The sequence below is a fragment of the Larus michahellis genome, chromosome 9 (assembly GCF_964199755.1).
Source record: "Larus michahellis chromosome 9, bLarMic1.1, whole genome shotgun sequence".
Lineage (NCBI taxonomy): Eukaryota > Metazoa > Chordata > Aves > Charadriiformes > Laridae > Larus > Larus michahellis.
The window spans coordinates 38,297,668-38,325,504 of record NC_133904.1 but is presented as its reverse complement, the minus strand read 5'-3'; the positions used below and the strand labels follow the sequence as shown (position 1 = coordinate 38,325,504).

General features: G+C 38.0%; 1 protein-coding gene across 9 annotated transcripts in view; it reads left to right on the top strand.

Moving 5' to 3' along the window:
- Positions 1–27,837, top strand: part of LOC141748530 (phosphatidylinositol-binding clathrin assembly protein-like) — a 32,627-nt gene continuing 4,790 nt past the window's right edge. The window contains exons 1-21 of one of the 9 annotated variants that reach the window (XM_074600762.1): positions 18–549; positions 8,198–8,340; positions 11,126–11,201; positions 11,990–12,092; positions 12,295–12,388; positions 12,492–12,603; positions 13,676–13,782; positions 14,383–14,424; positions 19,140–19,225; positions 20,284–20,407; positions 20,970–21,106; positions 21,410–21,513; positions 22,378–22,524; positions 22,985–23,044; positions 23,148–23,258; positions 24,106–24,237; positions 24,352–24,382; positions 24,890–25,010; positions 26,952–26,975; positions 27,109–27,165; positions 27,511–27,618. In XM_074600762.1, the coding sequence (XP_074456863.1) occupies positions 420–549; positions 8,198–8,340; positions 11,126–11,201; positions 11,990–12,092; positions 12,295–12,388; positions 12,492–12,603; positions 13,676–13,782; positions 14,383–14,424; positions 19,140–19,225; positions 20,284–20,407; positions 20,970–21,106; positions 21,410–21,513; positions 22,378–22,524; positions 22,985–23,044; positions 23,148–23,258; positions 24,106–24,237; positions 24,352–24,382; positions 24,890–25,010; positions 26,952–26,975; positions 27,109–27,165; positions 27,511–27,618 (2,049 nt within the window). In that variant the 5' untranslated portion in view covers positions 18–419. Of the gene's footprint in view, positions 550–8,197; positions 8,341–11,125; positions 11,202–11,989; positions 12,093–12,294; positions 12,389–12,491; positions 12,604–13,675; positions 13,783–14,382; positions 14,425–19,139; positions 19,226–20,283; positions 20,408–20,969; positions 21,107–21,409; positions 21,514–22,377; positions 22,525–22,984; positions 23,045–23,147; positions 23,259–24,105; positions 24,238–24,351; positions 24,383–24,889; positions 25,011–26,951; positions 26,976–27,108; positions 27,166–27,510; positions 27,619–27,837 lie in introns of all 9 variants that reach the window. The other 8 variants (XM_074600760.1, XM_074600763.1, XM_074600765.1 and 5 more) reach the window with 8 other exon arrangements.

Below are 27,837 nucleotides of genomic sequence, written 5' to 3'. Positions count from 1 at the left end.
GGGGGGCGGGCAGCGCGAGGCGGGCGGTCACCTGATGCCGCCGCCGCCGCGGCCGCCGCCATTTTGTCTGGGAGCGTAAATGTGAAAGGGAAAGCTGGGGCGCAGCCCGCGGAGGGAGGGAGCTGAGCCGGCTGGAGAGGGGCCGCCGTCGCGCCGCAGGGCACCGGGAAGAGCCCTCCCCGCTGCCACCGGCCTCGCCGCTCGAGGGGAGCCGGTGAGGCGGAGCCCGGCGAGGACTCCCCGGTCGCCCTCGCCGGCGTCGCATCGGAGGGGGCTGCCGGCGCCCTTCCCCTGAGGAGGCAGCTTTCGCCCCCCGCCACCCCCGACCGCGGGGGAGCCGCTGCCCCGGCCTTGTTACTGCCCGCCGCGGCGGGTCCGCGGGGGGAGCCGCCGCCGCCGGCGGCAGGGCCGCGCCGAGGATGTCGGGGCAGTCGATCACCGACCGCATCACGGCGGCGCAGCACAGTGTCACCGGCTCGGCCGTCGCCAAGGCCGTCTGCAAGGCGACGACCCACGAGGTGATGGGCCCCAAGAAGAAGCACCTGGACTGTGAGTAGGAGCCCGGCGGTGGGCGGGGGGGAGCGGGGCGGGCAGCCGCTCCGAGCCCCGGGACGGCCGGCATGGGCTCTGCCCTCCCGCGGAGGGAGGGAGGGGGGAGATGGCACCGGGGGGAGGCGGGAGGAGACACACACGCGTAAATCTGGATGAACCTGGCAGTTTTGTGCTTCAAAACTTATTTTACGCGTGGAGGGGGTGAGCTTTCTAACACCCCATCGCGCCCGGGAAACAGATATGTTCCAACCCTGTGAACTCTTGCCGGTGAGACTTTCTTGGCTGATGTGCTCCGGATATATTATGTGCTTGTATATATAAGTACGTAATATGGATATATGTATGCGCTTATTAATGCGGCACCTGGGGAAAAGGTGGGTTAAGGGTTGTGGTTTTACTGTTGTGAGAGAGAAGTTAAATTTTCAAGTGCTCTTTCGTCCTTCTGTGCATCTGGTGGAGTGCAGCCGTTTAAGTATTTCTAGCTTTTTTGAAATATCATAGCTGTCTGTATTACAGCTCTCGAAAGGAGGCAAAAAGACTTAAGCGAGGTAAAGGGAAGGGTGAAGGTGGACCAATAACATCTCTCCAGAATGAGAGTGCGTTGCTACTGATGTATTTAAACTTAATATGTTAAAACTCCTTTCTGTATACCCCAAGGTGCAGAAAGCTACCCTTGATATCTACAGAAGTATCAGTGGTGTTGCTTTGCTTCAGGTCTTAGTAACTGGATAGCAATTGAAGTTACTGTTTGACTGCTCGAAAGTGCCCTGAATGCTCCAAACCTTGTGCACCGTACCGGTCACCGTCTACTAAAAGTGAAGTGTGTGTGTCTTTCCATTAGGGAGAGGAAAGAGGACATGAAGCTTTATGCTGTTTTCTTTAAAGCCAAGGGAGCGGGCTGGTAGTTTTGCAGGACTCGTTCAAGTTGGTGGTGCCAAGGGGAGTCTGTTGTTCAGGCTTTCGGAAGAAGCGTACTCAGTTATATTGTTTGACGATAGTTTGGCTCTCTGATGCTGTAATGCTCATCTGTTAATATAGACTTCTGGTGTGAGAGCTTTTGATGTGGCTCAAATAGTTAAAAACATTTGTAACTGATCTGAAGGAGTAGAATCTAGCTACAGTAATGAATTTGCAGCTACTGTGTTAAAATTAAAAGCCTTAAAACTGTGTAGCTGACAACTTCTTTTTTTTAAAGTTACCTTATTTTATCTTGTTTCGTGTTCTGCCTGTGGTAGAACAACTAAATGAGGTAACCCTTGAGTCCAGAAATGGCAACATAACAGGAAGCCAGAAAGTGGTGACGGTTTTGCTCAATAGCTTGAAAGCTTCTGAAGCTTAAAAGATGTAGTGTATTGTTTGAAAATATCCTTAGGATAATGTAATCTACTATAAGTTACACTTGCAAAATAAGAAGATGGAAACCTGGAACAAGTCTTGAGAATGTCATAAACTGAGATTGTTTTTTGACTATCAAATTCCTTTGAATATCTTCTGAAACAAACCTGTTTAGAGCTGTCAGTCTCCTGAAGGTCCCATTCTGTGACACATGAGTTCTGTGTTCTGGTGTAATTCACTTTCTCAGACTTTGATCTAAGACAAACAAAAAGCTTGTTGTTCTAAATTGGTATCTGAAATAGAGGAATGCTTTGGTAGGGTGGGAAAGATAAAGATGTGAAATGTGTTATCACAAATATCTCTGTAAGGTGTTAAAAAAAAAAACCCACCCTATGAACATTCTCCAGTCTTCATTGAATATACACAGGCCCTGCTTTTCAAACATCTGCAAGCCTTTGCATAGCACTTCTTATTTTTTTCACTTGTACACAAAACTTGTATTAAATGCAAGTGGATAAGATAGTGGTAATCACACAATGTATTTTCAAACATACAGTGCAAGTACTTTCCAATATAAAGGAAAACATAGCTTGGATTTAATGCAACATTGCTAGTTGTACCTTGGTCACTACATGTGTGTGTCATTAAAAATGCTGCATCATCTGGTATTGTGTGTAATTGCTGCTCAAGAAAACGCCTCACCAAGAACATGTTTTTAAGTGTTGCTGTAGTTGTATCAGGGATCATGGAGGAGTATCAGTTTGTGCAGTTATTCAGGTTAATTCTTAAAATCCACTTATTGCCAAGCTTCCTCAGCAAGAAAAACTGTAATATGACAATATGGATTTTTACAGGAAGATGTTACACATGCAGTGTGTGAACTAGTATTAAGAGTTTTGGGTTTTGTCTGGCTACTAACTGTTGAGTGGTATAGTCATAATTTTTCTTGAAGAGCAAAAAAACCACACATGTAAAAAAACAAAAAAAACAACCTAAGCAATGTCAATGGCAATACTTGGGGTTTTTTCCTTTTAAAGTAGGTCATGATGTCCTAAATAAGTCATCAGATCTATTTCTGTAGTATTTTGTAATATTTAGGATAATGTAAAATGTTAGAGAGAGGCTGATCTTTTCTCTTAGTGGAGCACCTGAAGGTCTTGTCTGTTCTTCGCTCAGTGTGGGTTCTGTCACTTCCCCTCAGCCTCCTGAGTTTGTGTTGCGGGGGAGCAGGGGTAGGTAATGGTTTTGGTGACATTTCTCTTCTTGGCTAACTGTTGAAAAGCCATAATAAAAAATGAATAAATTAAAGCTGTATCCAGGCTGGTAACTGGCAGAATAGACTTGCGTGTAGATCAAAATTTAGAAAAATGCAATTAATTTAGGGTTTGTATTTTAAACTTTTAAGTGAACATGGTAATAAAGGAAAAACTGACTGCTGTTTAACTTGTATACAGCCCACTTAAGAAGCGCAGCGGAGGTAAATGTTTGTGTTACTCATCAAAACTTAAAACTCCCATACAAGCTCTGGAAGTCCTGTGAGAAGTGGTAATTCAGGTGCTGTAAAATTCTATCATGTAGCAGATTTAGGCTCTTAAGCATTTTGCTTTAGGAGAAAGTTCAGGTCTCCATCAAATCGTTGCAAATTTTTAAGTTTTGCCAACAATATCATGTTATGACTGTCACAGTTTTGGGTTGGTTTTGTATCTGCCCATTCTTAATTTTTGGCAGCTAGAGCTCCTGACTGTCGGGTGAGTGCTGATGCTGGGTGGTTCTTGCAGAGTTATGTCTTGAACTCTTCCACAGGCAGTAAGGTGGCTGCCTTTAATTTGAGGCACTCTAGTAATCTGTGAAGCTTTTCAATACAGTAATTGAGGAAATTTGACTTGAACAAAATAGTTAATGCTTTTATAGTCTAAAATTTAGGGGTTTTTATTTAGCAATTGCTTAAAGCTTTTTTTAAAAACTTCAAATGAATTGTTGCATTCCTTAGGCTACATTGAGAAAGTTTGCTGAAGTGGCTCTTTTATGTATTTGTAATCTATAGTTTATGGTACAACTTCCAGAAAGTAATGATTTTTTTTTTTCCAAGACTGCCAGGCTTAACGAAAATGATCTTAATTCTTATGTCTGTCTCAGAGCAGTTTCAGTCCTGTGACAAAATGGAAGAGATAGGGGAATATTAAGTCATTATTATTGTCTTCAACTTACGTATTTACACTTCCCTTGAGAGACATCTTCCTGAATCAAGAAAATTATTACCTTCTTGGTACTTGAAAGTTGAAAAGTGTCAGTTTTTGTCAATGCCTGTTGAGAATTTTCCAAAAACCTTATATTTTTTTTTAAATTTTTCTTAAGTATCTGGATTTATGCATGCTCTTCTCTGAAAAGCTGTATGATTTCATAGATGATGTGCCAGTATTTCAGATGAGCTGATGAAAAGAAATCCTCGGTACTCTTCTAGGTAGTAAGATTTCCACAGCTTTTCCAGGCTGCTTCAAAACCTCTATCGTACTTTTCTGGTTTAAAGCTGTTTGATTTTTTCTTTTCTTTTTTTTTTTCCCCCCTGTGTGATGTTAATATGTTTCTAAATTCCATTCTAGAAATAGCACCACAGTTTCACTTGCAGTTGAAATGATTCCTCTGGGTAATTGGCAAAATCCTTTGAGTTGTAAAGTGTTTATATAAGTAGTGTGATAAGAAAACGAGCATCACTTGCCCAACACATTTCATTCCAGTTTTTGCTGCCAACATCCATATGCAGTTGCCCAGCTGTCAGTCTCTCAGGTGTGTGTGTTCCTTTATCCTTACACATGCATGGTGTTAATAGCCTTTTCCTCCTTTGCTGCCAGCTGAAACGGATCCATACAGTTGTTTCTATGTAGATATTCCTACTGCAGATTTAGAAGAATCATATTAGAGAAATGACACTTGCTTTTTTTATGTATCTCAATTGCTAGAATTCAAATGTGATGCTAGCTTTATTATTACTAGTTGTAAAATAATAGTAATAAAAAAACTTGCCTGGAGTAGCCTTATGAAAGAGTCTTTATAAACTTAAGTTTTTGCAATACACTCTTAGAAAAGTCCAGTTTTGGCCTATAAAACGCACTGAGATTTTTTTTTCACTGTTCGCTCTTAGGTTAGTATTTTAGAGATGTTTTATTTGCCTAAGCATGCGTTCTTTGGTGTTGGCAACTGTGGTTTATTTGTGTGTTCAGGGAGATTTTGAAGCCAAAGACCACAATTATGCTAAGCGCCCTCAATAAAAATCATCTTCAGGGGAGCCAGGATGTGTTGTCCTCACCACATGCCTGAAGTGCAGCTCACTCAGGTCCTCTAATCTCAAGCACAGCTTGAATTACTCACTGAGTAGCCCTATGTATATGAAATATTCCCTTTTGATTGCTTTTTAAAATGGTTAAGCTCAAATCTTGCAGAAGCAAGTAGCCCATGCTGGAAAACCCTAGTAGCACTTTTACAGAATTACTGGGACATGGAATCTTGGGGAATAAAACAACAACGTGTGAACTTCTCAAACGCACCAGAGGTCAATCAACTTCCAGTCTGTTAACTGTCACTTGACAGAAGACTTCTTTTAGGATTGTGTACCAAAGCAGAAGGCTGTTGCTCCCTTATGAAGGTAGGCATCTGCATGGCTTGTTGTGGTAGTAAACCTTCATGATGGCATGATAAGCCAGAGCTTTTTTTTGTGGATGTTTGGCTTAAGGGGAGGTGATCAGTTGCAGCATTTGATACGGTTGCTAACAGTAGGATTTCTGTCACGTTGTGCCTGAGCAGCACTGTAAGAACACATTTGTTATAAGTTTTAGACATAACTATATGTGAGGGATCTCCGAGTTGTTCAGCATCATCTTAGGGTCTACTGGAACATCTGCTGGTAGACCGTAGCTTGAGGGAAGGTGACAAGATTGAGATCTCTGTGGAGAGTGCTGGCAAAATATGAATGAAATTGTCTTGGCTAATTTGACTTGAGAGCAGAAAGTTTTTTTGTTTTTTAACCTGCATCTTCCCTCCCAGTTTAATCTATTACTTAATAAGCACTCTTAATACTGAAAATCTTCAGTGAAAAATTTGACTTGCTTAGTGGTTGTGTGAAGGAAAAGGACTTTGTGCAGAAATAGTATTTTCAATAGGCTATCTGTGTGGTCTTTGACCGCAGCAGATCAATGGAATTTAACTGCTGCCTAGTAGTAATTGCCCTGTGGAGAGTTTTTGGGGCTTTTGTTGTTTGTTTGTTTGAGTTTTGTAAAATGAAAACAGGACTTGTAACAGTTCTGTGTCACTTCTGTGCTGGCAGTTACATCAAAAATACTGAGCAAGATCTAACAGCAGTGTCTTCATAATGTTTGCTTAGAAACTGATTTGATTTAGGAAGACTTCTTTTCCTTAATGTGTGCTGGTAGAGAATTACTTAGAAATGTTGTAACAAAATTCTCATTCAATAGATGGGGCTGTTGAATTAACATTACAGTTTTCTCTATGTATGAAACCTGGAATTGGGACATGCTCCATTATGTGGGGCAATAATTGTCTACAGACTCTCTGGTCTTCTAGAAATTTTAAAGTACTACTTAATTTGACAGAGCATCTCACAATGATACAGCCATGAGTGGTAAGCAGCATCTATCATGTGACTTGGTTTTGAGAATCTTCGAATTTGTCAATATTGAAATATTTTAATACTACATCAACAACAAGATTTTTATGTATAGCTTGCTTAAAACTTCAGAACTGCTCTTGTTGTGTACTTACTAGAGTGTTTTTGTGTGTTACTGTAAGGATGAAAGTTTTCATCCCAATTTGCATGTTTTGTACGTATTTGGAAATCTTTGACATCAGAATGAAATCAGTAACTTACTAGAATTTGCATTTTATAGTTTTCTATCTTGACAAGATACTATCTAAAACTCTTTACTCTGTTAAAATTACTCTGGCTATTCAATTATTCTAAACAGTGATCCTTAATCAAAGGACTTTATGTTCTTAATAAACAGATTTTTAATTAAGATACATCTGTAATATATTCTGTGCAGTAGAACAGATAGAAATTCTAAGTGCACTATTTCTATGAAGTACTTTGCCCTAAACTACCAATGCGTGGTGTCTTAAGTTCATGTTTAAACTACTTAATGATAATGTAGTCTGTCCTCTACATCCTGCTAACAAGACAAATAAGTTGGCTATCTGAGTGGTGCTGGCACCTCTGTGTTCACTTGTTGCCCAACTTCCCCAGCACTTGCCCTTCTTCAAGTGCTTGTCCAGACAAACCACGTAAACAGCGATGCTGCTCTGCAGCCAACAGGCTGCTTAGAGGCTTGGCTTAAATAAGAGGCCACAGAGGAAGCTTTTCAAACTAGGTGTTTGTTTTACTGGCCTTGCCCAGTCCTTAGGGTGTACTTTGATCACACCTGAGACAAATTTAGCTCAGAGAGAATAAATGTCTCCTGTGCATGTCTTGAGGGGTTTAGAATAGTCCTGGGTTCAGTTCTTTGCTCTCTTCTCAGCAAGTGCTTTCATTGGCATTCTCAGGCAGGCTTTTTTCCCATGTATCTGCAGGAGCCTGTTCTAGTTTTGTACCAATGCTCGGGCAGAGACTCTGACCTCCCAAGTTAATGTTCTATTATTGAGTTTATAATTGGTCCTGGACACAAGGAGCTTTTTTTTTTTTTACATACAAAAGCCTGAGACCTGCCATGATCTACCATAGAATACTCAGTGTGTTGGTGATTAGGTTATTTTAGTTAAGTGGGAAGGTGTATAGATGCAAATTCTTGCTTCTGATATTTATAGAAAAGAAGCTTATTACAGGTTTGTAGCATCTCATTTGCTGTCATGTGTGTCAGTGTTCACGCTTAGGCTGGAGTTGCAGGGTACTTGCTGCCTGTTGATCTCATGAGGTATAGATGTCTCGGCTTTTCCTTGCTTCTCTGATTTTCATTTTTGTGGTTAGATTGAATGACTTCAGGCATTGAGCATCCAGAAGGTCTACACTGGCTTTTGGTCAATTTGGAAATTGGCATAGTGTTTCTGCTGGGCACATTATTTATTGAGGAGATATTGAGACTCCATAAAATTATTGAAATGCCTTTGAAGTTCATACTTGGAGTCTTTCAGTAAAATGCAGTGAATTTGAGCAAGGAATGTAAAAAAGCTCAATTATTTCTTAAACAAAGGACTGAAGCTAATGTTTCCAGTATGAATTCTCGGTGTAAAAACACAAGATAACATGATGATCCTCTTTGAGCATATAACTCATTGTAATGCTTTGATTATTTTTTCTTTAATTTAGATCTAATACAGTGCACAAATGAAATGAATGTGAATATTCCACAGTTGGCAGACACACTCTTTGAGAGAACTGCAAACAGTAGCTGGGTTGTAGTGTTCAAAGCTCTAATTACAACACACCACCTCATGATGTATGGAAACGAGGTAAGACATTATTAGTTCTGTTAAAGTCTCCTTGACAGCGTTTTAAAAAATTGTCTCAATCTATGAAGCATTAGATACATACTTCAATTTTTCAAAGGTCTTTGGTTTTATGCTGCTGATGGCTGTGAAGTACTTCTCCAGAGAATAAGATATTCCTTTATTATTTCAATACCAAAATATATCAGTGTTTGCAATTTACCTGCAGGCATCTGGGTTGGGCTGTGAGGGAATAATAAGTGACCTTTCTAGAACAGAGACTTGAAAAATTTCTGATGAGCTCTTCTTTATTAGGGTAGTGCTTATCAGTAAGAGCACAGCGAAAGAGTCTTGTTAGCACTACATAAATGTGCAGCCAACCTTTTAACAGATAAGAATACTTAATAAAGGAGGGAGGAATATGGTAACTAGAATACTTGGTTCTCCAAGTTATCATCTAATGGGCTAAATCTTCATATATTGTTGCTGTTAACATTCCTCTGAAACAGGTTTCTATTGCATTTGGTTCATGTAAACTATTTCATCACTATTTATTAAAAGCTTACCAGACAGTAACATGGCGTTAGAAACGTAGCCTCTTGTACACAGCCCTTCCCTTAAAAACTAAACTTTGTCGTGGTCAGGCAACAGTTTAGTTGTGAACTTGTGCATAGTCATTCTCCTAATAAATCGCTGTTGACTACTGGTGGTATTGAAATCATGATTCTTAAAGATACTGCTTCCAGCCATTAAACTGCTCTGAAAACTTAGTGTTGCCTCCCCTCTCTCCAGAGCTCTGTGAACTTAATTGAAATGACCTGTAAAACATAGTGTGCTCTTTGTTAACACTTACCCAAGTTATTTATGGGCTTAAATCGTAGTTTCAACAAATAATAAGCTGAAATTAGAGGATAATGAGAAGTAAACACAAAGTAAAATTCACTGCTTATTCCAAGTGTAAAGCTAAACTGAATGCTGTAAATCAGTTTGTATATTTTATTCTCTCTTCCAATACAGCTCATATCTACACACTGAAACTTAAAAGAAAAAAAAAAAGCAGACAACTGAACCATAGAAAAAAAATCAAAACTTAGAGTTGTGGGCTACCAGTCAGTATCTGTTTGTCTGTACAATGATTCATAGTGGCAGAACAGTTGAATTTTCATGTCTGTACCAAAACTGGTCCTCAGCTTTGAATGAGTGCATTCAAAAGATTAGTTCCTTTTTATCTACTGAAGTGACTAGAACACTAGTTCTGTAATTTCAGGTGGAACATGAGTGTACTCCTCACTCTTCTAATATGTTAAGAAACCTTTTTCTTAAACAGATAAAGTAATTACCAGATGTTTGACTTCTATTTTAAGTACAAGTAAATATAGCAGAAGGTGAAAATGTTCTCTGAACAATCACTGTCTTGCAGTTTCTTGTTCAACATGACTACCTGTTTCTTGTGATGAAGTTTTGGGTGAAACAGGTTAAAACTACTCTCACCTGTGCATTGTGCAATGCAAGACCCCTGACATCTGAAGAGTGAGAGTTAGCCTTGGCCCTTTTAAAGTGAGATTCAGAACAGATTCAGAACTAATTTTGAGATGTGTATAGACACCTTTTGATATCACTGTTCTGTTCCTGATAATGTTCCAGCTGTTCTTCTGTATCTCTTTGAATGCAGTACTAAGATGTACAAAGACCAGATAAACTAACTGAAAAGGAGAATAAGAAGTTAAAACAGTGCCAGAGCTGTTGGTAGTCAAGCTGTGTGTTGTAAACTTGTGTGAACTCTGTACCTATAGGCTGAGAACACGTATGGAGTTACTGATGAGGTGGTACTGATGACAAGTTAGGGAATCATTCGGGCCCCTTGGAGGGTGAAAGTACTGCTTTCAGTTTGAATAGTACTTGTGAGAAGAATTTTCTTGTTGCTGTGCTAAGCCCTCATTACAGTTCCCAGAGAGCAGGTGCTATACTGAGCCCGACTGAAAATATGCTAGTTTTGTGGAGCATGACAACACAAACCTGGCAGACAGGTAGACTTCCACTGTGAAGGAACAGGCCCTGCATGTTGCGGCAGCAGAGGGATTCAGATCAAAGGTGTAACAAGTTCCTTAAGCCCTACTGATCATAATCCTCTTTTAAGGACTAAAACACATACAAAGAAGCAAGCAAGAAAGAAATCACAGTCATAGGAGATCTGTGTGGAACAGTGGCAGAGAAACTTTTAAAACTGCCTTGCTGCCTGGATGTGTTTGTCTCTTACCCTTGCATTATTTATGGAGCCAGCTATTAATTGTCAAAACTTAAATGTCTTTTAGATAGCTGCATTATATTATATTATGTATTATATACATATATAATTATATCACCGGTGCTGCAGCTCGCCACAGTTCCAGAAGCATTTTTGTTGCTAATTACTTTTAAAGTTTGTAACTAACCCATCTCCCACTTCTACAGCAGCAGTAGAGCTTTGCAAACTTCAGGAGCTTGGATAATGCGAGTGGTATTTCTGTTTTGTGTTTTCCAGCTTGTCTGTTCTAAACTACAAAGTTAACGTAAGCAGCTTCCTCTAGGGTTATTAGCCTTTTATTCATGGGCAGTGATATCTTTTTATTTAGTTTAAATCTATATTTTTGCTGGAGTTTTGGATTTCAGAGGCTTTGCTAGTTAGTGGTTTCAAGTTTTCGTGTAAAGTTTTCCCTTTTAAGTAATTTCTATTGTTGATAGAGGTTACAAGGTAAGTGTAGTTTTCTTGTAATCTTAAATGTTTTGACTCTCACAACAATGATATTCTCAACTTTTTCTTCACCAACAGCGCTTTATCCAGTATCTTGCATCCCGAAACACTTTGTTCAATTTAAATAACTACCTGGACAAAAGTGCCATGCAGGGTAAGGATCTTTCATTGAAGGAAATAACTCTACTGCTTTTTTGCTCTGTGATAGTGCCTATGTCAGTGCACTCTAGGAGACAAATGACATGGAAATGAAAGTGTGTTATGATTTATATTCCATGAAGCACCAAAGAATGTCCATCCAAGAATGTAGACACAAGGAAAGCGAGATTCTGAGTTTCCTAGCTGAGTGCTAGAAATTTGTCTGTAATGTGCATAAACAGCTGTAAATTTTAAGAAGTGAACTCTTAATGCTGACTAGAATAAACCTTATGAATATTAGCACAATGATCTATTTTTTGCCATTGCATTTTAGTGTCTCAGAATTAAATGTTTACTGTTAAGGTGCATGGAATGATAACTAGGATGTCCTGTATAAATATTGAGAACTCCTTCAAATGTCCGATAAGTCTTTTAATTACTTGCCAATGGTAGAAAACATTTTTGGGTCTTTATATGGTTTTTGAGGCGTTGGCAGATAAGTTACCAAAGTCTTCAGTATTTAACTAGGAATACATTTTTTTGTCTAATTTCAAGAACATCTTAATAACAGCTGCTTGGTTCTTGCCTAATATTTTAATGTATTTAGGTGTTTATTCTCATAATTGCAATGAATGCTTTCCTAATCTTAGAAAGTTGGGAAGAAACTGTAACATTACATCTCAAGGTGAAAAATAGTTCTGCAAATTGATGTAAAATGGGCTAGTAGGAGAATAGTTCTTGAAAATAACTTAAAAGAACCTGTTCCCTCTCAAAATGTCTAACTGAAAAATGCTTAACTTTTAGGCTATGATATGTCTACCTTCATTAGGCGATATAGCAGATACTTGAATGAAAAAGCACTTTCGTATAGACTTGTAGCAGTTGACTTCACCAAAATGAAAAGAGGGTAAGAGTGTTACTGCTTCTTTTGTTCGGGCTTTCATATTGGGGGTGGCGGGGGGGTGGAGGGAGTCGAAATACCAGGTGTACTTGAGCTTATCATAGATTGGTGTTCCTTTTGGCCCTTTGAAGCAACATAGTACTGTTGAAACAGCATAATACGCTGAGATCTTCTGGTAACTTGTACGCGTGTGGCTTCTACTCTGTAGGCTAGATGGAGTGATGAGAACCATGAATGCTGAAAAGCTTCTGAAAACCCTTCCAATCATACAGAACCAGCTTGATGCACTCCTTGATTTCGATGTAAGTACTTTAAGATCAGTATTAGGTAACACTCTCATTTTTGAAGTGAGAGTTTCATTATTTTATTAAATACTAATTTACTTTCTTATTGCTTTCTACACAGGCAAATCCAAATGAACTAACAAATGGTGTTATAAATGCTGCCTTTATGCTCCTCTTTAAAGATTCCATTAGACTTTTTGCAGCATACAATGAGGGGATTATTAATCTTTTAGGTATGTGAGAATTTTTTTAGCTTTTGAACTTTTGTGAAAGATGCTGAGAGAACTAAGGAATATAGACAATTTCTGACTGCGGTTTCTTAATAAAATCTCTGCTCCATTACCATGAAATAAAGCCTGTCTTAGTTTCAGTGGCAACTAGCATAGGCTTAAACATATGCTTCTACCTAGAAGAATACATCTTGAAACAGAAATTGAGATGAGAGGGTGATTGGCGGGACTAAAACAAAGATGCCAGATACCATAAATGTGCAGTGGATAACCTTTGCAATTGGACTGTAAAAATAGTAGTGAGATACTGGGTATTTTGAGTATTTAGTATAGTCATGGTATGACTGACTTCTGTTTTCCCATACTACTTTGACTGTTCACCTTTACTTAGTACCTGAATCTACGTGAGCCTAGTAGATGACATGTAGGCCTTTTTGTTCAAGAGCGATAAGCTCTTAGCAAAGCCTTATAATGACTATTCAAGCAAATTTCTGAGTTAAAACATCTGATCAGTTTGTTCTGTTAATCCGTTAGTTTTTACACAATGAAATATCTTTAAATATATAGAGCAAAACCATAAGTGAAGGATGCGATTGGTACTCCTTTTGGTAGGTCAGTTCAGTGTATACCACTTCAGTAGCCGTTCTGATGTCTTTTGGATACTTAGCCCATTTACAAACATCAAAAAGTATTGATACAGGGTCTAAAAATATAAATATATACCAGGAATATTTTCAGATGGTAAAATATTTTGCCTCATTGCCAGTTAATAAGCTGACTTCTTGAAAATATTCCTCTGAGTACCAAATTTAACAATTGCAGTGATTCGCATCCATGCTTAATAACGCTTTGCATTATATTCTAATGTACTGAAATAGAAAAATCAGTGTTTTTCTATTGACTGACTTATTACAAAAGATGTCAGGTATTCATGTAAACTTTAAAATCGGAATAGCTTTGAGTTACTCCTGTCTGTTCTCTCCCTGAAGCTTGTCTTGAATTAACTTTTGTAATACTGTGTCAGCTTTTTGCTGGGGAGGCTGTTACCTTACAAAAGTTTTATTTGTATCCTCAGAAAGGTACTTTGATATGAAGAAGAACCAGTGCAAAGAAGGCTTGGATATTTACAAAAAATTTCTAGCCAGAATGACCAAATTGTCAGAATTCCTCAAAGTAGCAGAGGTAAATCTACATCTATGAAAATGATATTTAGCTGCCTATACTGGTATAGTAGTCTGTATTCATAACAACTTCACAAACAGAGTAATGTTTGCTTAACTTCTCTATACAAGGACGTATTCTACAGATTAGGTATTTTAAAGATTGTATATGCTCATTAAAATGAATTGAGATTCTTGGGATTTTCATTAGCCAGACAACATACTAAACTTTCTGAAGTGTTGTCATAAATTTCATGAATGGTGCAGAATGTATGAACTGAATGTTACGGTCTATTTGCAGTGCTTTCCTTTACTGTAACTGCTAAAAATGGAGAATTAGTTCCAGTAAGCAATGTTGGTGTTTCTAATGCTGCCAGTAAGCTGTTCTGCATGAAAAAGTTAAGCTGGATGAAAAGCTGGGTTTGCTTGGAGGCACAGTTTAATGCATTTGTGATTTCTAAAGTGTGTACCTAGTGAAACTTGTACCAGCTCAGAAAGTTATGAATATCCCTTTTTAATATGTTAGTTTCTATGTAACATTCAGATATCACTGTCTTTTTTTTTCGTTGCTACTGCATGTAGTAATGTACTTTTTTCTTTCTTTGTTTTTTTGTAAACTCAGCAAGTTGGAATTGATCAGGGTGACATTCCAGATCTTACTCAGGTCAGTGTACATATATTGATTAACCCGGTTGTTTTCTTCTTTGTGTTTTTAAAGGTTGCTGTGTATCATAGCAGTGGTTTATCTCGAGAATGTATTCTCTTCTATGTATTTATATATGGGAAATATGTATGGTGATTTTCCCATGAATTACATGTACTCAGTACTTGCACTTTGCGGGTCTTAATAAGATCTTTTGATTGTTTAAAGCAATAAAACTTACAGAAAATATTCTTCAAGAATTTCCAGTATTTGTTGCAGCAGATTCACTGGCATGTAAGCCACAAGCATCTTGCCATGCCTTGAGGAAAACCTTCCATTTCACTGTAACTTAATGTCTTCCAATACACTTAAAGATTACAGTTAGCTAGTTCAATCAAGAATTTTTTTCTTTCCCTTGAGGTCTGGATAGATTTGATGTTTCTATATCAGCATTTAACGCTGGCTTCAGTATTACTCAGTAATATGAGGGACGTGTGCAATACAGGTTGTGCACTGGAAAATTTAGTCTAAAAGGCAGAATGCAGGGAAATGCCTTCTACTGAGGATAAATTGTGGGGCAGAAAGGAGGTGAGAAAGATGGTTTGACCTTGTTGAACAGGAAACACTGATAGTCCACAGAAGTGCACAAAGTTACTCTGCAGTTCCTCCCTTTTGTAGGGACATTATGTTTCTAACCTAGGACCAACCCAACAGGGACAGAGGTATTTGATATTCTTTCTGGAGTGCAGAGTAACCTGATGGGTAGGATAAATAGCTGTCAGGAGTCTCAGGCAATAAACCGGAGTGCCTTAGAGGTCTAGAGTACTCAAGCTGTTTAAGTGGAGTCAGTGTGAAACAGTTAACATCTAATGTGTAAACTTTGGACAGTCCCATCTAGTCCTACACTACCTTCACAAAATTAAATTTCATGGGTTAATAATGTAAAAATATACCTACTGTGAAAATTTGCCTATACTTCATCAGTGTCTTTTTAATATGGAAATGAAATCTAAGCCACAAACTTCCATTGTCAGTGTTGTTCATTACTCCCTTTGCATCTGAAATACATGTTTCAAAGTACAAATCTCTAATACTTGCTCCTAGCAGTTAATATTAACCCATTTAAGAACTTCCAGGCCTTTGTCATAGGAAAGAAATATGACTGTAACCAGCTGGGTAAGAGCAGGTGATGAGTGAAAACAGTAGTTTGATGTTTCCTATTGGTGTTTGATCTTAGCATCTTACTCTTTTTATTAGTATTGCAGTATTCAGCTGGTCTGTATTATGCTAATCAAATTATACTCAAGTCTGAAGTTATACTTCAGTGGGTTTGTGTGCGCTTGTCCAGTTAATTGGGTCATTATAAGGTTTTTCAAAGCAGGGGTGGTTTTGATTTACTGAGAACAGGAGATTTAACTTCATTTTGCTGCTTTTTAGATCTGAAACTTTCAGTGAGCAAAACCCTTTATATCTACTGTTCTCAGAACATTTTTTTTTCTAATACCTCAGATACTTTTGTTGTAAGTGCACTTAAACATGAAAGGCAACTCTGAACTGTGGTGGTAGACATCAGCATCCTGTGTATTTTGGCAATTTCAGTGCCACTGTTAAGCATTCCACTTCCATAGTAAATTTCATGGCATTTAATAAGAGTTGAATAATTGTACATCCATTTAGTGCCCTATTAAAAGAATTTCCTAAAATTTCTTAATACCAGGCTTTCACAAAAATTTAATTTTCAGTCTGCTTATGTTTCTGAAATAAGTCCTGATGGGATCATGTCTTTTGTTTCTATTCTGGTCCACCATATTTAGTTTTTTCCACATACTTTATTTACATTTCTGGTGTGTATTCAGTTCTGGGATATGCATTTTTCAGAGTTCCCTTAAGCTGTCCGTGACAAGAATGGGTTTCTCCTTAGAGATTTGTTATTACTGCTGCTGTGTAGCTGCTTTTCTTCCTTGATTCTAGTGTTCACACTACTGACGCTTTTACCAGTTCCTGTAAAGAAAGTATTTTCCTTTGTAGGAGCCCTGTTTCGCAGTGCTGTTGCTGACTTTCTGTTTATAGCTGTTGCTGTATTTCATGAATGCAACTGGGTCACTTTCCTCTGTATGGATGTTGGTCTGTCAGGTGTCTTTGGGTGTGGGGAGGGAGGCTGAGTCATAAAATACAGCCTTGTTCAAATCATAATGTTTCTATTAGCCCAGGCACCTCTTCTGACATAAAACTACTGAGATCAGTTCACTGCAAATTTCATCTCTGATGTTCTGTTGGATATCTGTAGCAATGAGAAAGTTCAGAGAACTTATGGTTTGTTGGTTTCAGGTTCTATAGTTGAGGGGATTGTTTAGAAGACTTTAGAAAGAATAAGTGTAGAATATGCTTTTCCATACAGATAAGTTTTAGTGGCCTTGAAAAAAAAATGAAGACTAGGGAAAAAAAAAAACTTTCTGGAATTAGGGTATAGCCTATGGCTATTAAGATTATCTATCCAGCTGGATCACACAGTGCCTTTTGCCAACTGCTGTTCCTCCTGAGAAGTAAAAGTAAGGGATTTCTTGGTTTGGGCTTTTTTTTTTTCCTGTCCCTGATACCTTTCCAGGAGGGTATTTCAGAATGTTCCCCCTTGGGGTTTAGCTGTCTGGTTTGAACACTGAATTTATTCGTGGCCAGTTGTTGAGGTAACTACACTGTCTTAGCTTACCTAGCTCTATTTACAGAAAAAAACACCAACTCAGGCCTTAACTTTAAGACAAGCTGTTCTATAGGATTATTCTAATTGGTTTTCTTTGTGTCTCTTGTAGCTTGAATTAGCCTTCATTGAATGTGGGAAGCTAGAATTGTGCTCTGTATTTCAGAGGGGAACTTACCAAAGCCTTATGTGATTAATACTTTTCCTTGTTCCAGGAAATACTTTGGTCTAGCTTTTGGTACAGAAGGACTAGCAAGGGCAAGCTTGTTTTTCTTCCAAACAATGCTTATCATATCTGTTCTATGTACTGCAAGTTGGCAAGTAGTAAGAGAGGCGTAATGTCTCTGAAACCCTGCTAGATGAGGAGGATGGAGCTGGCAAGTAGATTAAAACTTTAGAATTTATTCCCTTTATCTGAATCTGCAGTAGGGTTTATTTCACTCTTTTTATGGAGTGTGGACTATGTAGTTAAAAGCCATGAGAGCAATGGGGCTAGAACAGCAAGGCAGTGAACTCTTCCAAAAGTACTAGCCCAGTTATTTTGCTTGATGGAGGCTGTTTTTATAGGGTGATTTGGAGAAATCTTACCTCCTACTAAGACTGTGTAATAAAGATGAGTTCAAATTTATTCTGAGCTTTGAAGCTGTTTCCTTTGGTATGGAAGAAATATTTCTGTAGTGGGTACAAGTATATGGCAGAAAGAAGGCAGGTTATGACTGGTGCTTTTTTCTTGTTTTCTGTAGGAGCCAAAGCAGCTCTGGTGTGCCTTAGTCTGTGTATTTTAAACTTGCTCTTTTCTGTTACCTGTCAGTTAAAATCTTTCTTTCAGGGACTGAATAATGTCATGGCTGTCTTCTCCTAAGTCTTGGTAAGCTTATGAGTGTTGGTCACCTAAAACTCATTTAGGTGTCTGAAGTCTTAGCCGAGGTGTCTAGCACCTGACTTCCTGCTGGATTTAGGTAGCAAGAAGCCTGTTTTTTGGAATCTTCTTCATTCCTTTAAAAACAGCTTAATATTTAAAAACTTTTCAAAACTTTTGGGGAGGAGGGAACCACCAGAAACCACCTGTATTTGGGGTGGTGTTGCTAGTTTCTGATGGCTTCTGAGTAATTGAGTAGGTTTATTGTAGTCATGTGTTGAATAGCTACTTGGTCTGCCATACTGTTGTTGAGATGAGGTTGGATTTGATTGCCTTTTTCTCAAACCAAACATCCTGCTGTAGTCAAGTGTATCTAATGCAAGCCTTTGACTGTAAGTATTTGAATGGAAAGCGATTGGCTTTTTGTTGTTACAGGGAACACCTCTTTTATGAAGAAAGGCTGAGGGATTTGGGTCTGAGCGGGGACCTTATCAACGCTTATAAATACTTAAAGGGTGGGTGTCAGGAGGATGGGGCCAGGCTCTTTTCAGTGGTGCCCAGGGACAGGACAAGAGGTAACAGGCACAAACTTGAGCATAGGAAGTTCCACCTAAACATGAGGAGGAACTTCTTTACCCTGAGGGTGGCAGAGCACTGGAACAGGCTGCCCAGAGAGGTGGTGGAGTCTCTGTCTCTGGAGACATTCAGAACCCACCTGGATGTGTTCCTGTGTAACCTGCTCCAAGGTGACCCTGCTCTGGCAGGGCGGTTGGACTAGATGATCTCCAGAGGTCACTTCCAACCCTAAGATTCTACGATAAGGGATCAAAATGCAAAGGCCTTATTTTGGTACTTCTGCAAGTTTTAAGGGAATACTGCTTAATCGGCTGTGATTATTGGATTAATCTTAACATAGCAAATACTATCGCCAAAAACAAGAATGCAACTTGCATACCCAGAAGCAGACCTATTCTGGTGGAAAGCTTACTTCATGTCCCTGTGGCTCTTTAAAAGGAGAGGCACCACAACTGGGTAGATAGAATCCAGGTCTGCAGGATGGCAGCGAAACCCAAAAGCACAATTGATGTTTTGTTTGTTTTTAGTGGATGGAGAAACCAATCTGTGTACTAAACAGTGGTGTGTTGTCTAGAAGCAGTGTTTTATAAGTCCTTTTAACTTTAGGCACCTAGCAGCTTGCTTGAAGCACTGGAACAGCATTTGGCTTCTGTGGAGGGAAAGAAAACAAAAGAAGTCTCCGCTGCCAGCAGGTAAGCACCCAATGAATTACAACGATTCCTATACTTAGGATTTGTCATCTTCATATTAAGAATTTTCAGGATTCAGTCATTTGGTGTTCTCCTTGGAATTTTATTCACTTCCAAATATATCCAAGTATAAATGAAGCATCTAGTGAGTAGTAGTCTGATAGCTTAGTCATGTTTGAAATGTCTGCCTGTGTTTCTGACAGACTCCTTATTATGCTCTAATAAACTACTGAGCTGTATGTTACTGGTTTAGCTTTTGCTTGTTTGAAGTCCTTTGGCTTCTAAGACTTTTAAGGTATTTGGGTTTTGAAGCTTTTTAACCAAGATAGGATGTTATTTAGCTTTATTGTAAATTATCTACCTCTTAGACCATGAATTTATCTTAACATGCTTATAGAAGTTCTTCAGTCCCTTCTCAGAACAGCCAAATTGGCTTAGATACTTTGTGCTGACAGGAATTGTATTATTCTTTCTGTCAAGTATGGTATCGATTTGTATGAACAGTACTTCTGACTGAAGAGTGATGAGAGATCTTTAGGCATAGGCATTCTCTCACAGAAACTCAGTAAATATTGATAGATCTATTAGTGTAAGCTACATTCCTGAGTTGCTGTCTTGCTCCTCTACCACAGTATTCTGCTAAAAGGTATACTATATAGGGAAATATACTAAAAGGTATACTACATAGGGAATAACTTCTGTGCTTTGTTTACTGTGATATGTATAATATATACAAACAAGCTTTCTGTGCCTCTGCTGCTTGAATGGATTAGAATTCCAGTCTAGTCTATATGACCTTAAAGAAAGAAGACAACTGGTATGTTCTGCACTTTCCAGTTCCTGTCTGCTGAAACTTGAGAGAGTAATCCTGTGCTGCTTTTTCACTGAACTCCCTCATTATTTGGGTGTCTGCTTTTTTGTACTAAAGAGTAAGGGAAGACAAGACTGGAGTGGAGGGGGAATGGCATACAAATAGATAATGCACTTGATGATTAAAATAGAAGTGATGTATACATGACTGTTTTTCTTAACAAAACTTTTTTAATTATTACTGTTTTTAGAGCTAGTGCCCTATCCAGTGCTGTTTCCACACTTGCCAATACAGGAATGTCATTTAGCAGGATGGATGAGAAAGAAAAGCAGCAGGCATTGGAGGAAGAACAAGCTAGACTGCAGGCACTTAAGGTACTATATTTTTTTACAAGTTTGTATTCTGAGATTATTTTTTATTAACTGGATACAGGTGGAAACCAAGATTGGCTTAAATTCTTGGTGGGGGAACGCTCATCTTGAGAGGCCATGGCTGCCAATATGTGGTGACCCTTCTACCAGGAGTACGATTGGAATAGCAGACAGATGATATAAACCATGTATATTCTTCCTTACAAGATATTATTATTTATCTCAAAGGTTCACAAAATAAATATACAACAATTCTAGGTTACATCTCAGCAGCCGAACATACAGCATTGCTACTGTAAGACTGATTATTGGTAGGAGGGAATTATTTTTGCCCATGTTGTATGGAATATGGCTTTAGTGTGATTTGATTTTTAAAGGCTTTGTTAAAACAAATAATCCTATCTCTAATTTCAATAATTTTTCTGTTTTCAGGACTCTACAGAAGAATAATTGTTTTATTTAAGATGATAATTCAAATTTCTTCTTGGAAAAGGTCTTTGGGACCTTCAGGCAGGGTTAAGAAATTAATAAAACTAAAATGCCACCTGTATATCTCATCTTTCAGGAGCAGCGATTAAGAGAGATTTCTGTAGTATCAAATTCTACTTCCACATCAGCATCCCCAAGCACCTTATCAGGAAAAAGTGTGAATACCACCGTAGCTGTTGACCTGTTTGCGGTACCAGCACCCACAACAAATAGGTGAGAGATACTTTGCTTTCTGAAGCAAACAGAAATTACTGTATTGGCCTGTAGTTCCACAATAAACTGCAAAGCACTGATCTGAGTTACTTCTCAAATACTTCTCAAGAATAACCTTTTGCTGATGATTTCCTGGTGTATTCACAGGAATTTGGGCATTAATCAATAAGTGCTTAATTACTAGTCTTGTTTTGTACCACTGTTATTGATGGGCTACTAGTGGAAAAGAGGAGAGTGTGTTTGTATAACGCAAGAATACAATGCCTACTACATACCTTCATATTTCTCTCTTTTTTTATTCAGCATGCCCAACCTTTCTAGTGATCTTTTTGATCTTCAGCCTGCATTTGTTCCAACTGTGCAGAGTACTCCAGCTATATCAACATCGGCAAGCAGCGCTTGGGGAGGTAAGCTGAGATGATGATTTGACTGTCTAAACGATGGGTAAATTCTTAGAATACAAGAGGTTCAGATTCATACTTAAATGAACCTAAGTCTTAAATCTTAATTACTTTGCATCCAAACATTTTTATCCTTGACAGAATATTGAGTAAGCCATCTGAAAGCTCTGGTAAACTGTTACAGAAAAGTTACTTTTTTTAACATGTAACAGTAGTGTCAATGTACAGTAGCTGGAATGAAGGAGCTATTTGATAAAGGGGATGGGTAGAAGACATGTAACTAAAAATCAAGGTTTAAAAGTGCTGGGAAATAAAAACTAAGCAGATGTAACTGAGAAGATGCTCGACTACTATTTCCGTTCCATTAAGTGATATTTAATACACTTTTCATTTAAAAGGTGTTGGTGACTTCAAGTCCTTATCATAAAGCTATCGTTGTTCCCAGTTTCTTGGGCACAGCATTCTGCCCATCCCTCCAAAGAATAATCAGGATAAAGGTCAACAAAATGTCTTAAATGGTGAAATAAGGCAATGGTAACGTCATTGTAAGTGTTGGTATTTTAATAGGTGGAATTGATATGTGCTATTTAAAAAATAAATTCTTGAAGCCAAACACATAGTATCTAACTCTTTTGATAAATGTTCTGTCATTTTCCCCCTCCCACCCAATGGCAATACTAGAATTATTTTCCCTAAATAGAGCTATTAGGATTTTTATCTGAAAATGAGGATTTGTATCTTTAATGGGCTGATGGTGGAATACTTACAGTTTGACTTTGTCTAGAGATTCTCATATGCAATCATTTCAGTCTGTTTTTCTTTTCCATTATCTGTACTCTGTATTCTTTCCTTCACTTCTGCATCTGAAAGGTCCTTTCTCGTCCTCAAATGGTTGTGTTGGTTCACCACCTCATCTGGACATCTTTGACATGAAGCCAGTTGAAGAAGCTGTAAAATCTGCCACCCCTTTCATCAATTCTGCTTTTTCCTCCAAACAAACAGTGGAACTGTTTAGTGGTAAAAAACCAAGCAAACCCCATGTAACTTCTTTGCAACTGGACATAATAACACTAGTAAACTGGGCCATGTAATCTTTTTGTGGTTTGGACCAATTGTCACTCTTTATTAACAAGTAAAAATGGTGCATTAATTCCAGATGTAGTAAATGATATGTTTCCTTAAAGTTTTATTTCTATGTTTGAAATAACTTACTGTTTTGTTCAGCTTGCCTGGCCTAGACATCCTAAGACTTGCGATGTTGCTGGGATTTTTGCTGATTTCTTTCAAACTGCAACCTCCTTTCTCTTTTGTAATGGGGAATGCAGGAGTTACTTGAGCTTTTCAAATTTCGTAAATAAAAAAAAAACCTTTTTATTACTAAAAATTCTTAATTTTTAATAGCAGACTTAATTTTTTGGGTCCCCGCTTCCTTTTTCTCTTTTAAACTGATCTTATTTTCTTCTCTCTTTTTACAAAGATGACTTTAGTGCTCATAAACCTACATATGCTTCTGTGTATCATCCTCTGACTGTTGATGGTAATTTGATTTTATTTTTTTAAAAAAAAAACCCTTTCTGGTTTCACTGTAATGAGTGGTATTACTCCACAGGTGTATTTGATTACTCTAAACTTTTTTTCAGGTTTTCCTCTTCATTCAGCTCCTCCAAGTACCACCTCTTCAGCAATTAATGTGGACTTTGATGCTGTTTTTGGAGGAAAATCTACAGCACCAGAGTACAGGACTGCAAGTGGTAAAAACTGGCTTATGACTAATTTATGCCCTACAGGCAACAGATGCTTAACAACTTAGTGTAATTGCTATTGCAGTTCAAAATTTAATAACTTAATACGTTTGCAAACAGATTATAGGGCTCATAAGATAACGGGCAATCAGTTCAATCATAGTTGTTTGTTTTAAAATTAGTGTTAACTAATAATGGTTTCCTCTCTTTTTGGGGGAATGAACTTTGAACGTGGCCCACTGGATATCTCTTAATGGGTAAGCTTATGTTAATCTGTTTTCAGTACTTATGACTTCAGTGTCTTCTCTTGATACATGATAATTCCCTCTAATTTCATTGAGAGGTGGTGTACTTATGAAAAGGCAAAACTAGCGGTGTGTGTGTTGCTTGAAGACTAGCTGAGTTATGACCTTTCTCTTGGTGCTATTTTGCTGTATATTCCAGGTTCTTATGAATGTATACCAAAGGAACTCTTCTGTACATTCAGGATATTAGCAGTATTATGAATTTACTGCTGTATTGTGTTAAAAGAACACTTTGAAACTTTAACAACCTTCTTTCTTCTTCAGCTTTAGGGAAGATTCATCTTAATTTAAAAATACCAGCAGTTACTGCTGAAGTAAAATTAAAGATTCTACTAGATGTGTAGCTACAATATCGTATTCCATACAGAAATAGGTGGTTAAAATCTGCTTCTGTCTAAGCCTTAAACACTTGCAGCATGTTGAACCTCTGCATATAAATACTCAAGCTACTTAGTGCTCTCTAAAGGAAATACCTCTCTGGCTTATGGATGTCTTTTATTAAATGCAATGTAACTGTTTTGTTAACAGTTGCTTTTATGTTCTTTGTTTAGCTTTTAACTTTCTAGATGATGTATTGCAACCCACAGTACCGCCACAAAGTCAAAGAGCCACTTTAGCCAACCAACAAAGCGGAAAAATTTTGGCAAATGACCTCGATTCTTCACTTGCTAATCTAGTGGGAAGTAAGTGTGAAGCTTCTAAATTTAACTTTCCCATTTGTCACTGAAAACAAACCAAGCGCCGCCGCCCCCAAATAAAAATACTTAGGGATTTTGTTGGTTTCTCTTTGTCCCTAGATCTTGGCTTTGGAGGAACTCCATCCAAAAAGTAAGTGCACACATGAATTTACAATATTCTTACATGACTACGTGGTAGTCTCTGGCACAGTTTATCAGCACTAAAATAGCAAGAGTCTCAACTCCTGAAAGTAATCTGGTACCAAGTACAGAGTTGAAACAGTGGGGTTGTGGTCAGTCACCATAACATGGTCAGCCTTAACTTCTGAAGTAATTTGCTTTAGTTTTGCAATTGCTGTATTTTTGCTTAAGTATTTTTATGAAGCACCATAAAAGATCTTGCGGTTACATAAACTCCAGTTAATTATTATGCTGTACAGTGCAGTAATGATAGTTTACTTCTAACACAAAACAAAACCTCCAGATTTCATATTTACTGGTACAGAGATATCTAAGTAGTTACTGAAATTCTGAGTGTTTCTTCCACCCATAGATTTCAGCTGTTTACATGTATTAAGGCATGTTTTGGTTTTCCATTATGTTGTTGTTGCTCTGGCTGTTGACTCTCTGTGAAAACTAATACACGGTTTCATTTTAGATCAGATATGCAGTGGACCCAGCCTACAGAGAAAAAACTCACTGGTGGAACAAACTGGCAAGCAAAAACAAGCACATCGACCACGTGGAACCCTACTCCCTTACCCACTATTCCACATATGGTAAGTTCTGTACTATTGAAATCACACTTCATTCTAGCAAATGCTACCTCCCTGCTTGAATTAACTTGAAAAGAATAGCAAAGGCTGTTTGGGACAAGACTGGGGGCCGGGGGGTATGCTTGTAGGATCACTTCTCAAACTGAGTGAGGTAGAGATTTCACATGCTTTATTTCCCTCACTATAAAACTTGTCCATTAAAGACTTACATCTCAGGTGAAAGGCTAATTATTTATCTCAGTCCCTAAGTTCTTTTTGAATTGAAACAAATGAGCCCAAAGCAGAAGATTTGATGTGCATGTTTGAGATGCTCCCACCTGCCTCCCACATGCACATACATGCACCTTTAAGAATCCGAAGAACGTGTTTCAAGGGCAAAACTGCTGTTCTTTCCAGTTTTCTCTCCTTTTTCAATTTTATCACATGAAACACTGCTGCAGCCCCTGCAAGGCATCTAAATTATCAGGTCAAGCAGCACTTTGGACTTTTGATAATGGTCAACAGCAAATTCATATTTTTAACACAGTACAAAATAGTAAGTGGAAGTTTTATAGTTATTTAAATGAATAGTTCTCATTTCATCTTCCCAATGCTTTTAAAAGAAGCTTTTAAAAGAAATTTTTAAAGTATATTCTATTCATAACATTCATACAAATACAAACCACTTCTGAACTATAGCTGTCTTAAAGAGAAATATAATACTTATCTTGGTTATATGTACAGCTAGGGTAATTGTCACATTTGCTATGAATTTTGGACTGGTCTGACTTTATTTCCCAGTAAGAGTAGCTTTGCCCATAATGCCTCATCTTACATGAGTTTGCTTATTCAAAATTATCAAAGTTAAATAGAATATTAAATCCAGTATTGGACTCAAAAATGAAACTCAAATTCAGATGAGAGGATGTCTCAGTGGTATAGCACTTTTATGTGAGACTTCTGAGAAAATCTCTTTATCCACTCTTGGTGCTCTAGAACGTGTTATGTTCAAGTGCTAATGCATTCTTACTTCTGAAAGATAGAGGGCACCTTCGCACATACTGATCACTGTGGATTTGGGTTTGGTTTTTTTATTTCATGTGTTCATGTTTAATACTTTCTGGTCTAAGCATGTGAGTGCTTTATGTCAGGTACCTACTCGCTCATTTGCTTGGAATTCCAACAATTAATGATGCAAAGAACTAGCTCAGAGATGAGCATCTTTAAAATCAGTGCCCCGGTATTGGAAAGGCCTAACTGTCCTGGCTTGGTCTGTGGCATTCAGAGTACTAACCCTTCAATTCACGTATAGTCTGCATACTCTTTCATAGCGAAGTATTTTAACTAGCACTCCATTTTTAATATAACTAGCACTACTTAACAATGCATGGCAATATGAAGTGCATGCATCACTGTGCTTGTGAACCTGATATAAGTTATTACTTGCTTAAGATGCACTTCATTTTTCTTTTTTTGTATTGTGATGTGTTGCAGACATCAGAAATTAGTATGTGAGCAACACTTAGCAGACACAACTTCTTTTGCTATTTGTTTCTTAAGCTGAATGGTCGCTGGCTTCTTTGTTTTTTTTGCTATGCCCTTCTTGCACATAGTGGGAGGAAGAAGGAATATTGCATGACATGCCCTCTAAAAGCTTCTTACACAAATGTTTATGCAAGCAATATACTCAAATCTGGCTAGATTTATTAAAACTTCTATTTTTTTCTCTAAATCTTACTCTAGTGATAGCTTTCTAGGCAGGGAGCCTATCCAAGTTATCAGACATAGTTACTGATGTTACTGTCCTTGCCAGTCTTTTTCCTCCCTCTTTAATTGTTTTAGTAAATGAGTTAGGTGTAGTTACAGATAGTTATAGTACTGGACTTGAGTCCATCCCTTGGTTAGAATTTCCAGTTCTAATACCTCTTAAATAATGTTCTGTCCTTACTCCTTTTGCTGTGCCAGAATGGAGTACACTATCCTGGATATGTAAGTCAATTTCTTGTAAATACATTGGTTATTAAAGTACTGAAAAATACATATTTTTCACAGTTTTATAAATATATATGTTACTAGCATGCATGTGCTCATCTAAAATACATTATAATTTTCTTGATTGAAGGTACCTGCTCCTATCACGTACCCATTGACCACACCTCAAGTGCCTGTATATGGAATGGTAAGAAATGTGATTGTCTTGTATTCCTGAAAAACCTAGTTGTCTCCTCCAGTGGGTTTCATGGCAGGCAGTATTATACTCAAATCATTCTGCAACTTACATGTATTTTTTCATAAGGTCAAGAGTGTGTGAAATCTGGTTATCTTTTTCACACTGAGCATTTGAAGAGATTGCTCTAAATTTAAAAAAAACAACTTGCTGTATAAAAAGCTTTGACTTTACTTATGTGTGTGTGTGCCTATATGCTTATTTTCTACTACACTACAATGAATGCAAAAAGATGTATCTTCTAGAATTAGTTTCAATTTTATCTACCTTTTTGTGGGTTTTTTGTTTATCTAACAGGTACCTCCTCAGATTGGAGCTGCTCCTTTGATGGCACCCCAGTCAATGATGTATATGCAGCCTGGTCTAAGGCCAACAAATCCTTTTGCACCTGTTTCTGAAACTCAGGTGAACTGTTTTCTTTAATCCTGAGATCACATTGAAACTTTAGTCTTGGTAAAAGCAACCAAATGTCTCATGAAGGGCTACTGATGTATTTCTGCATTTGAGAGCAAGGGGTTCCTTGGTCAAGGGCAACAGCTTTTGCTGGTGAGGAGGCAAATGCAGATGGTGAGACCACGCAAATGTGGGAAGTGAGGAAGAAAGGACAAATCAGAGATTTAGTCG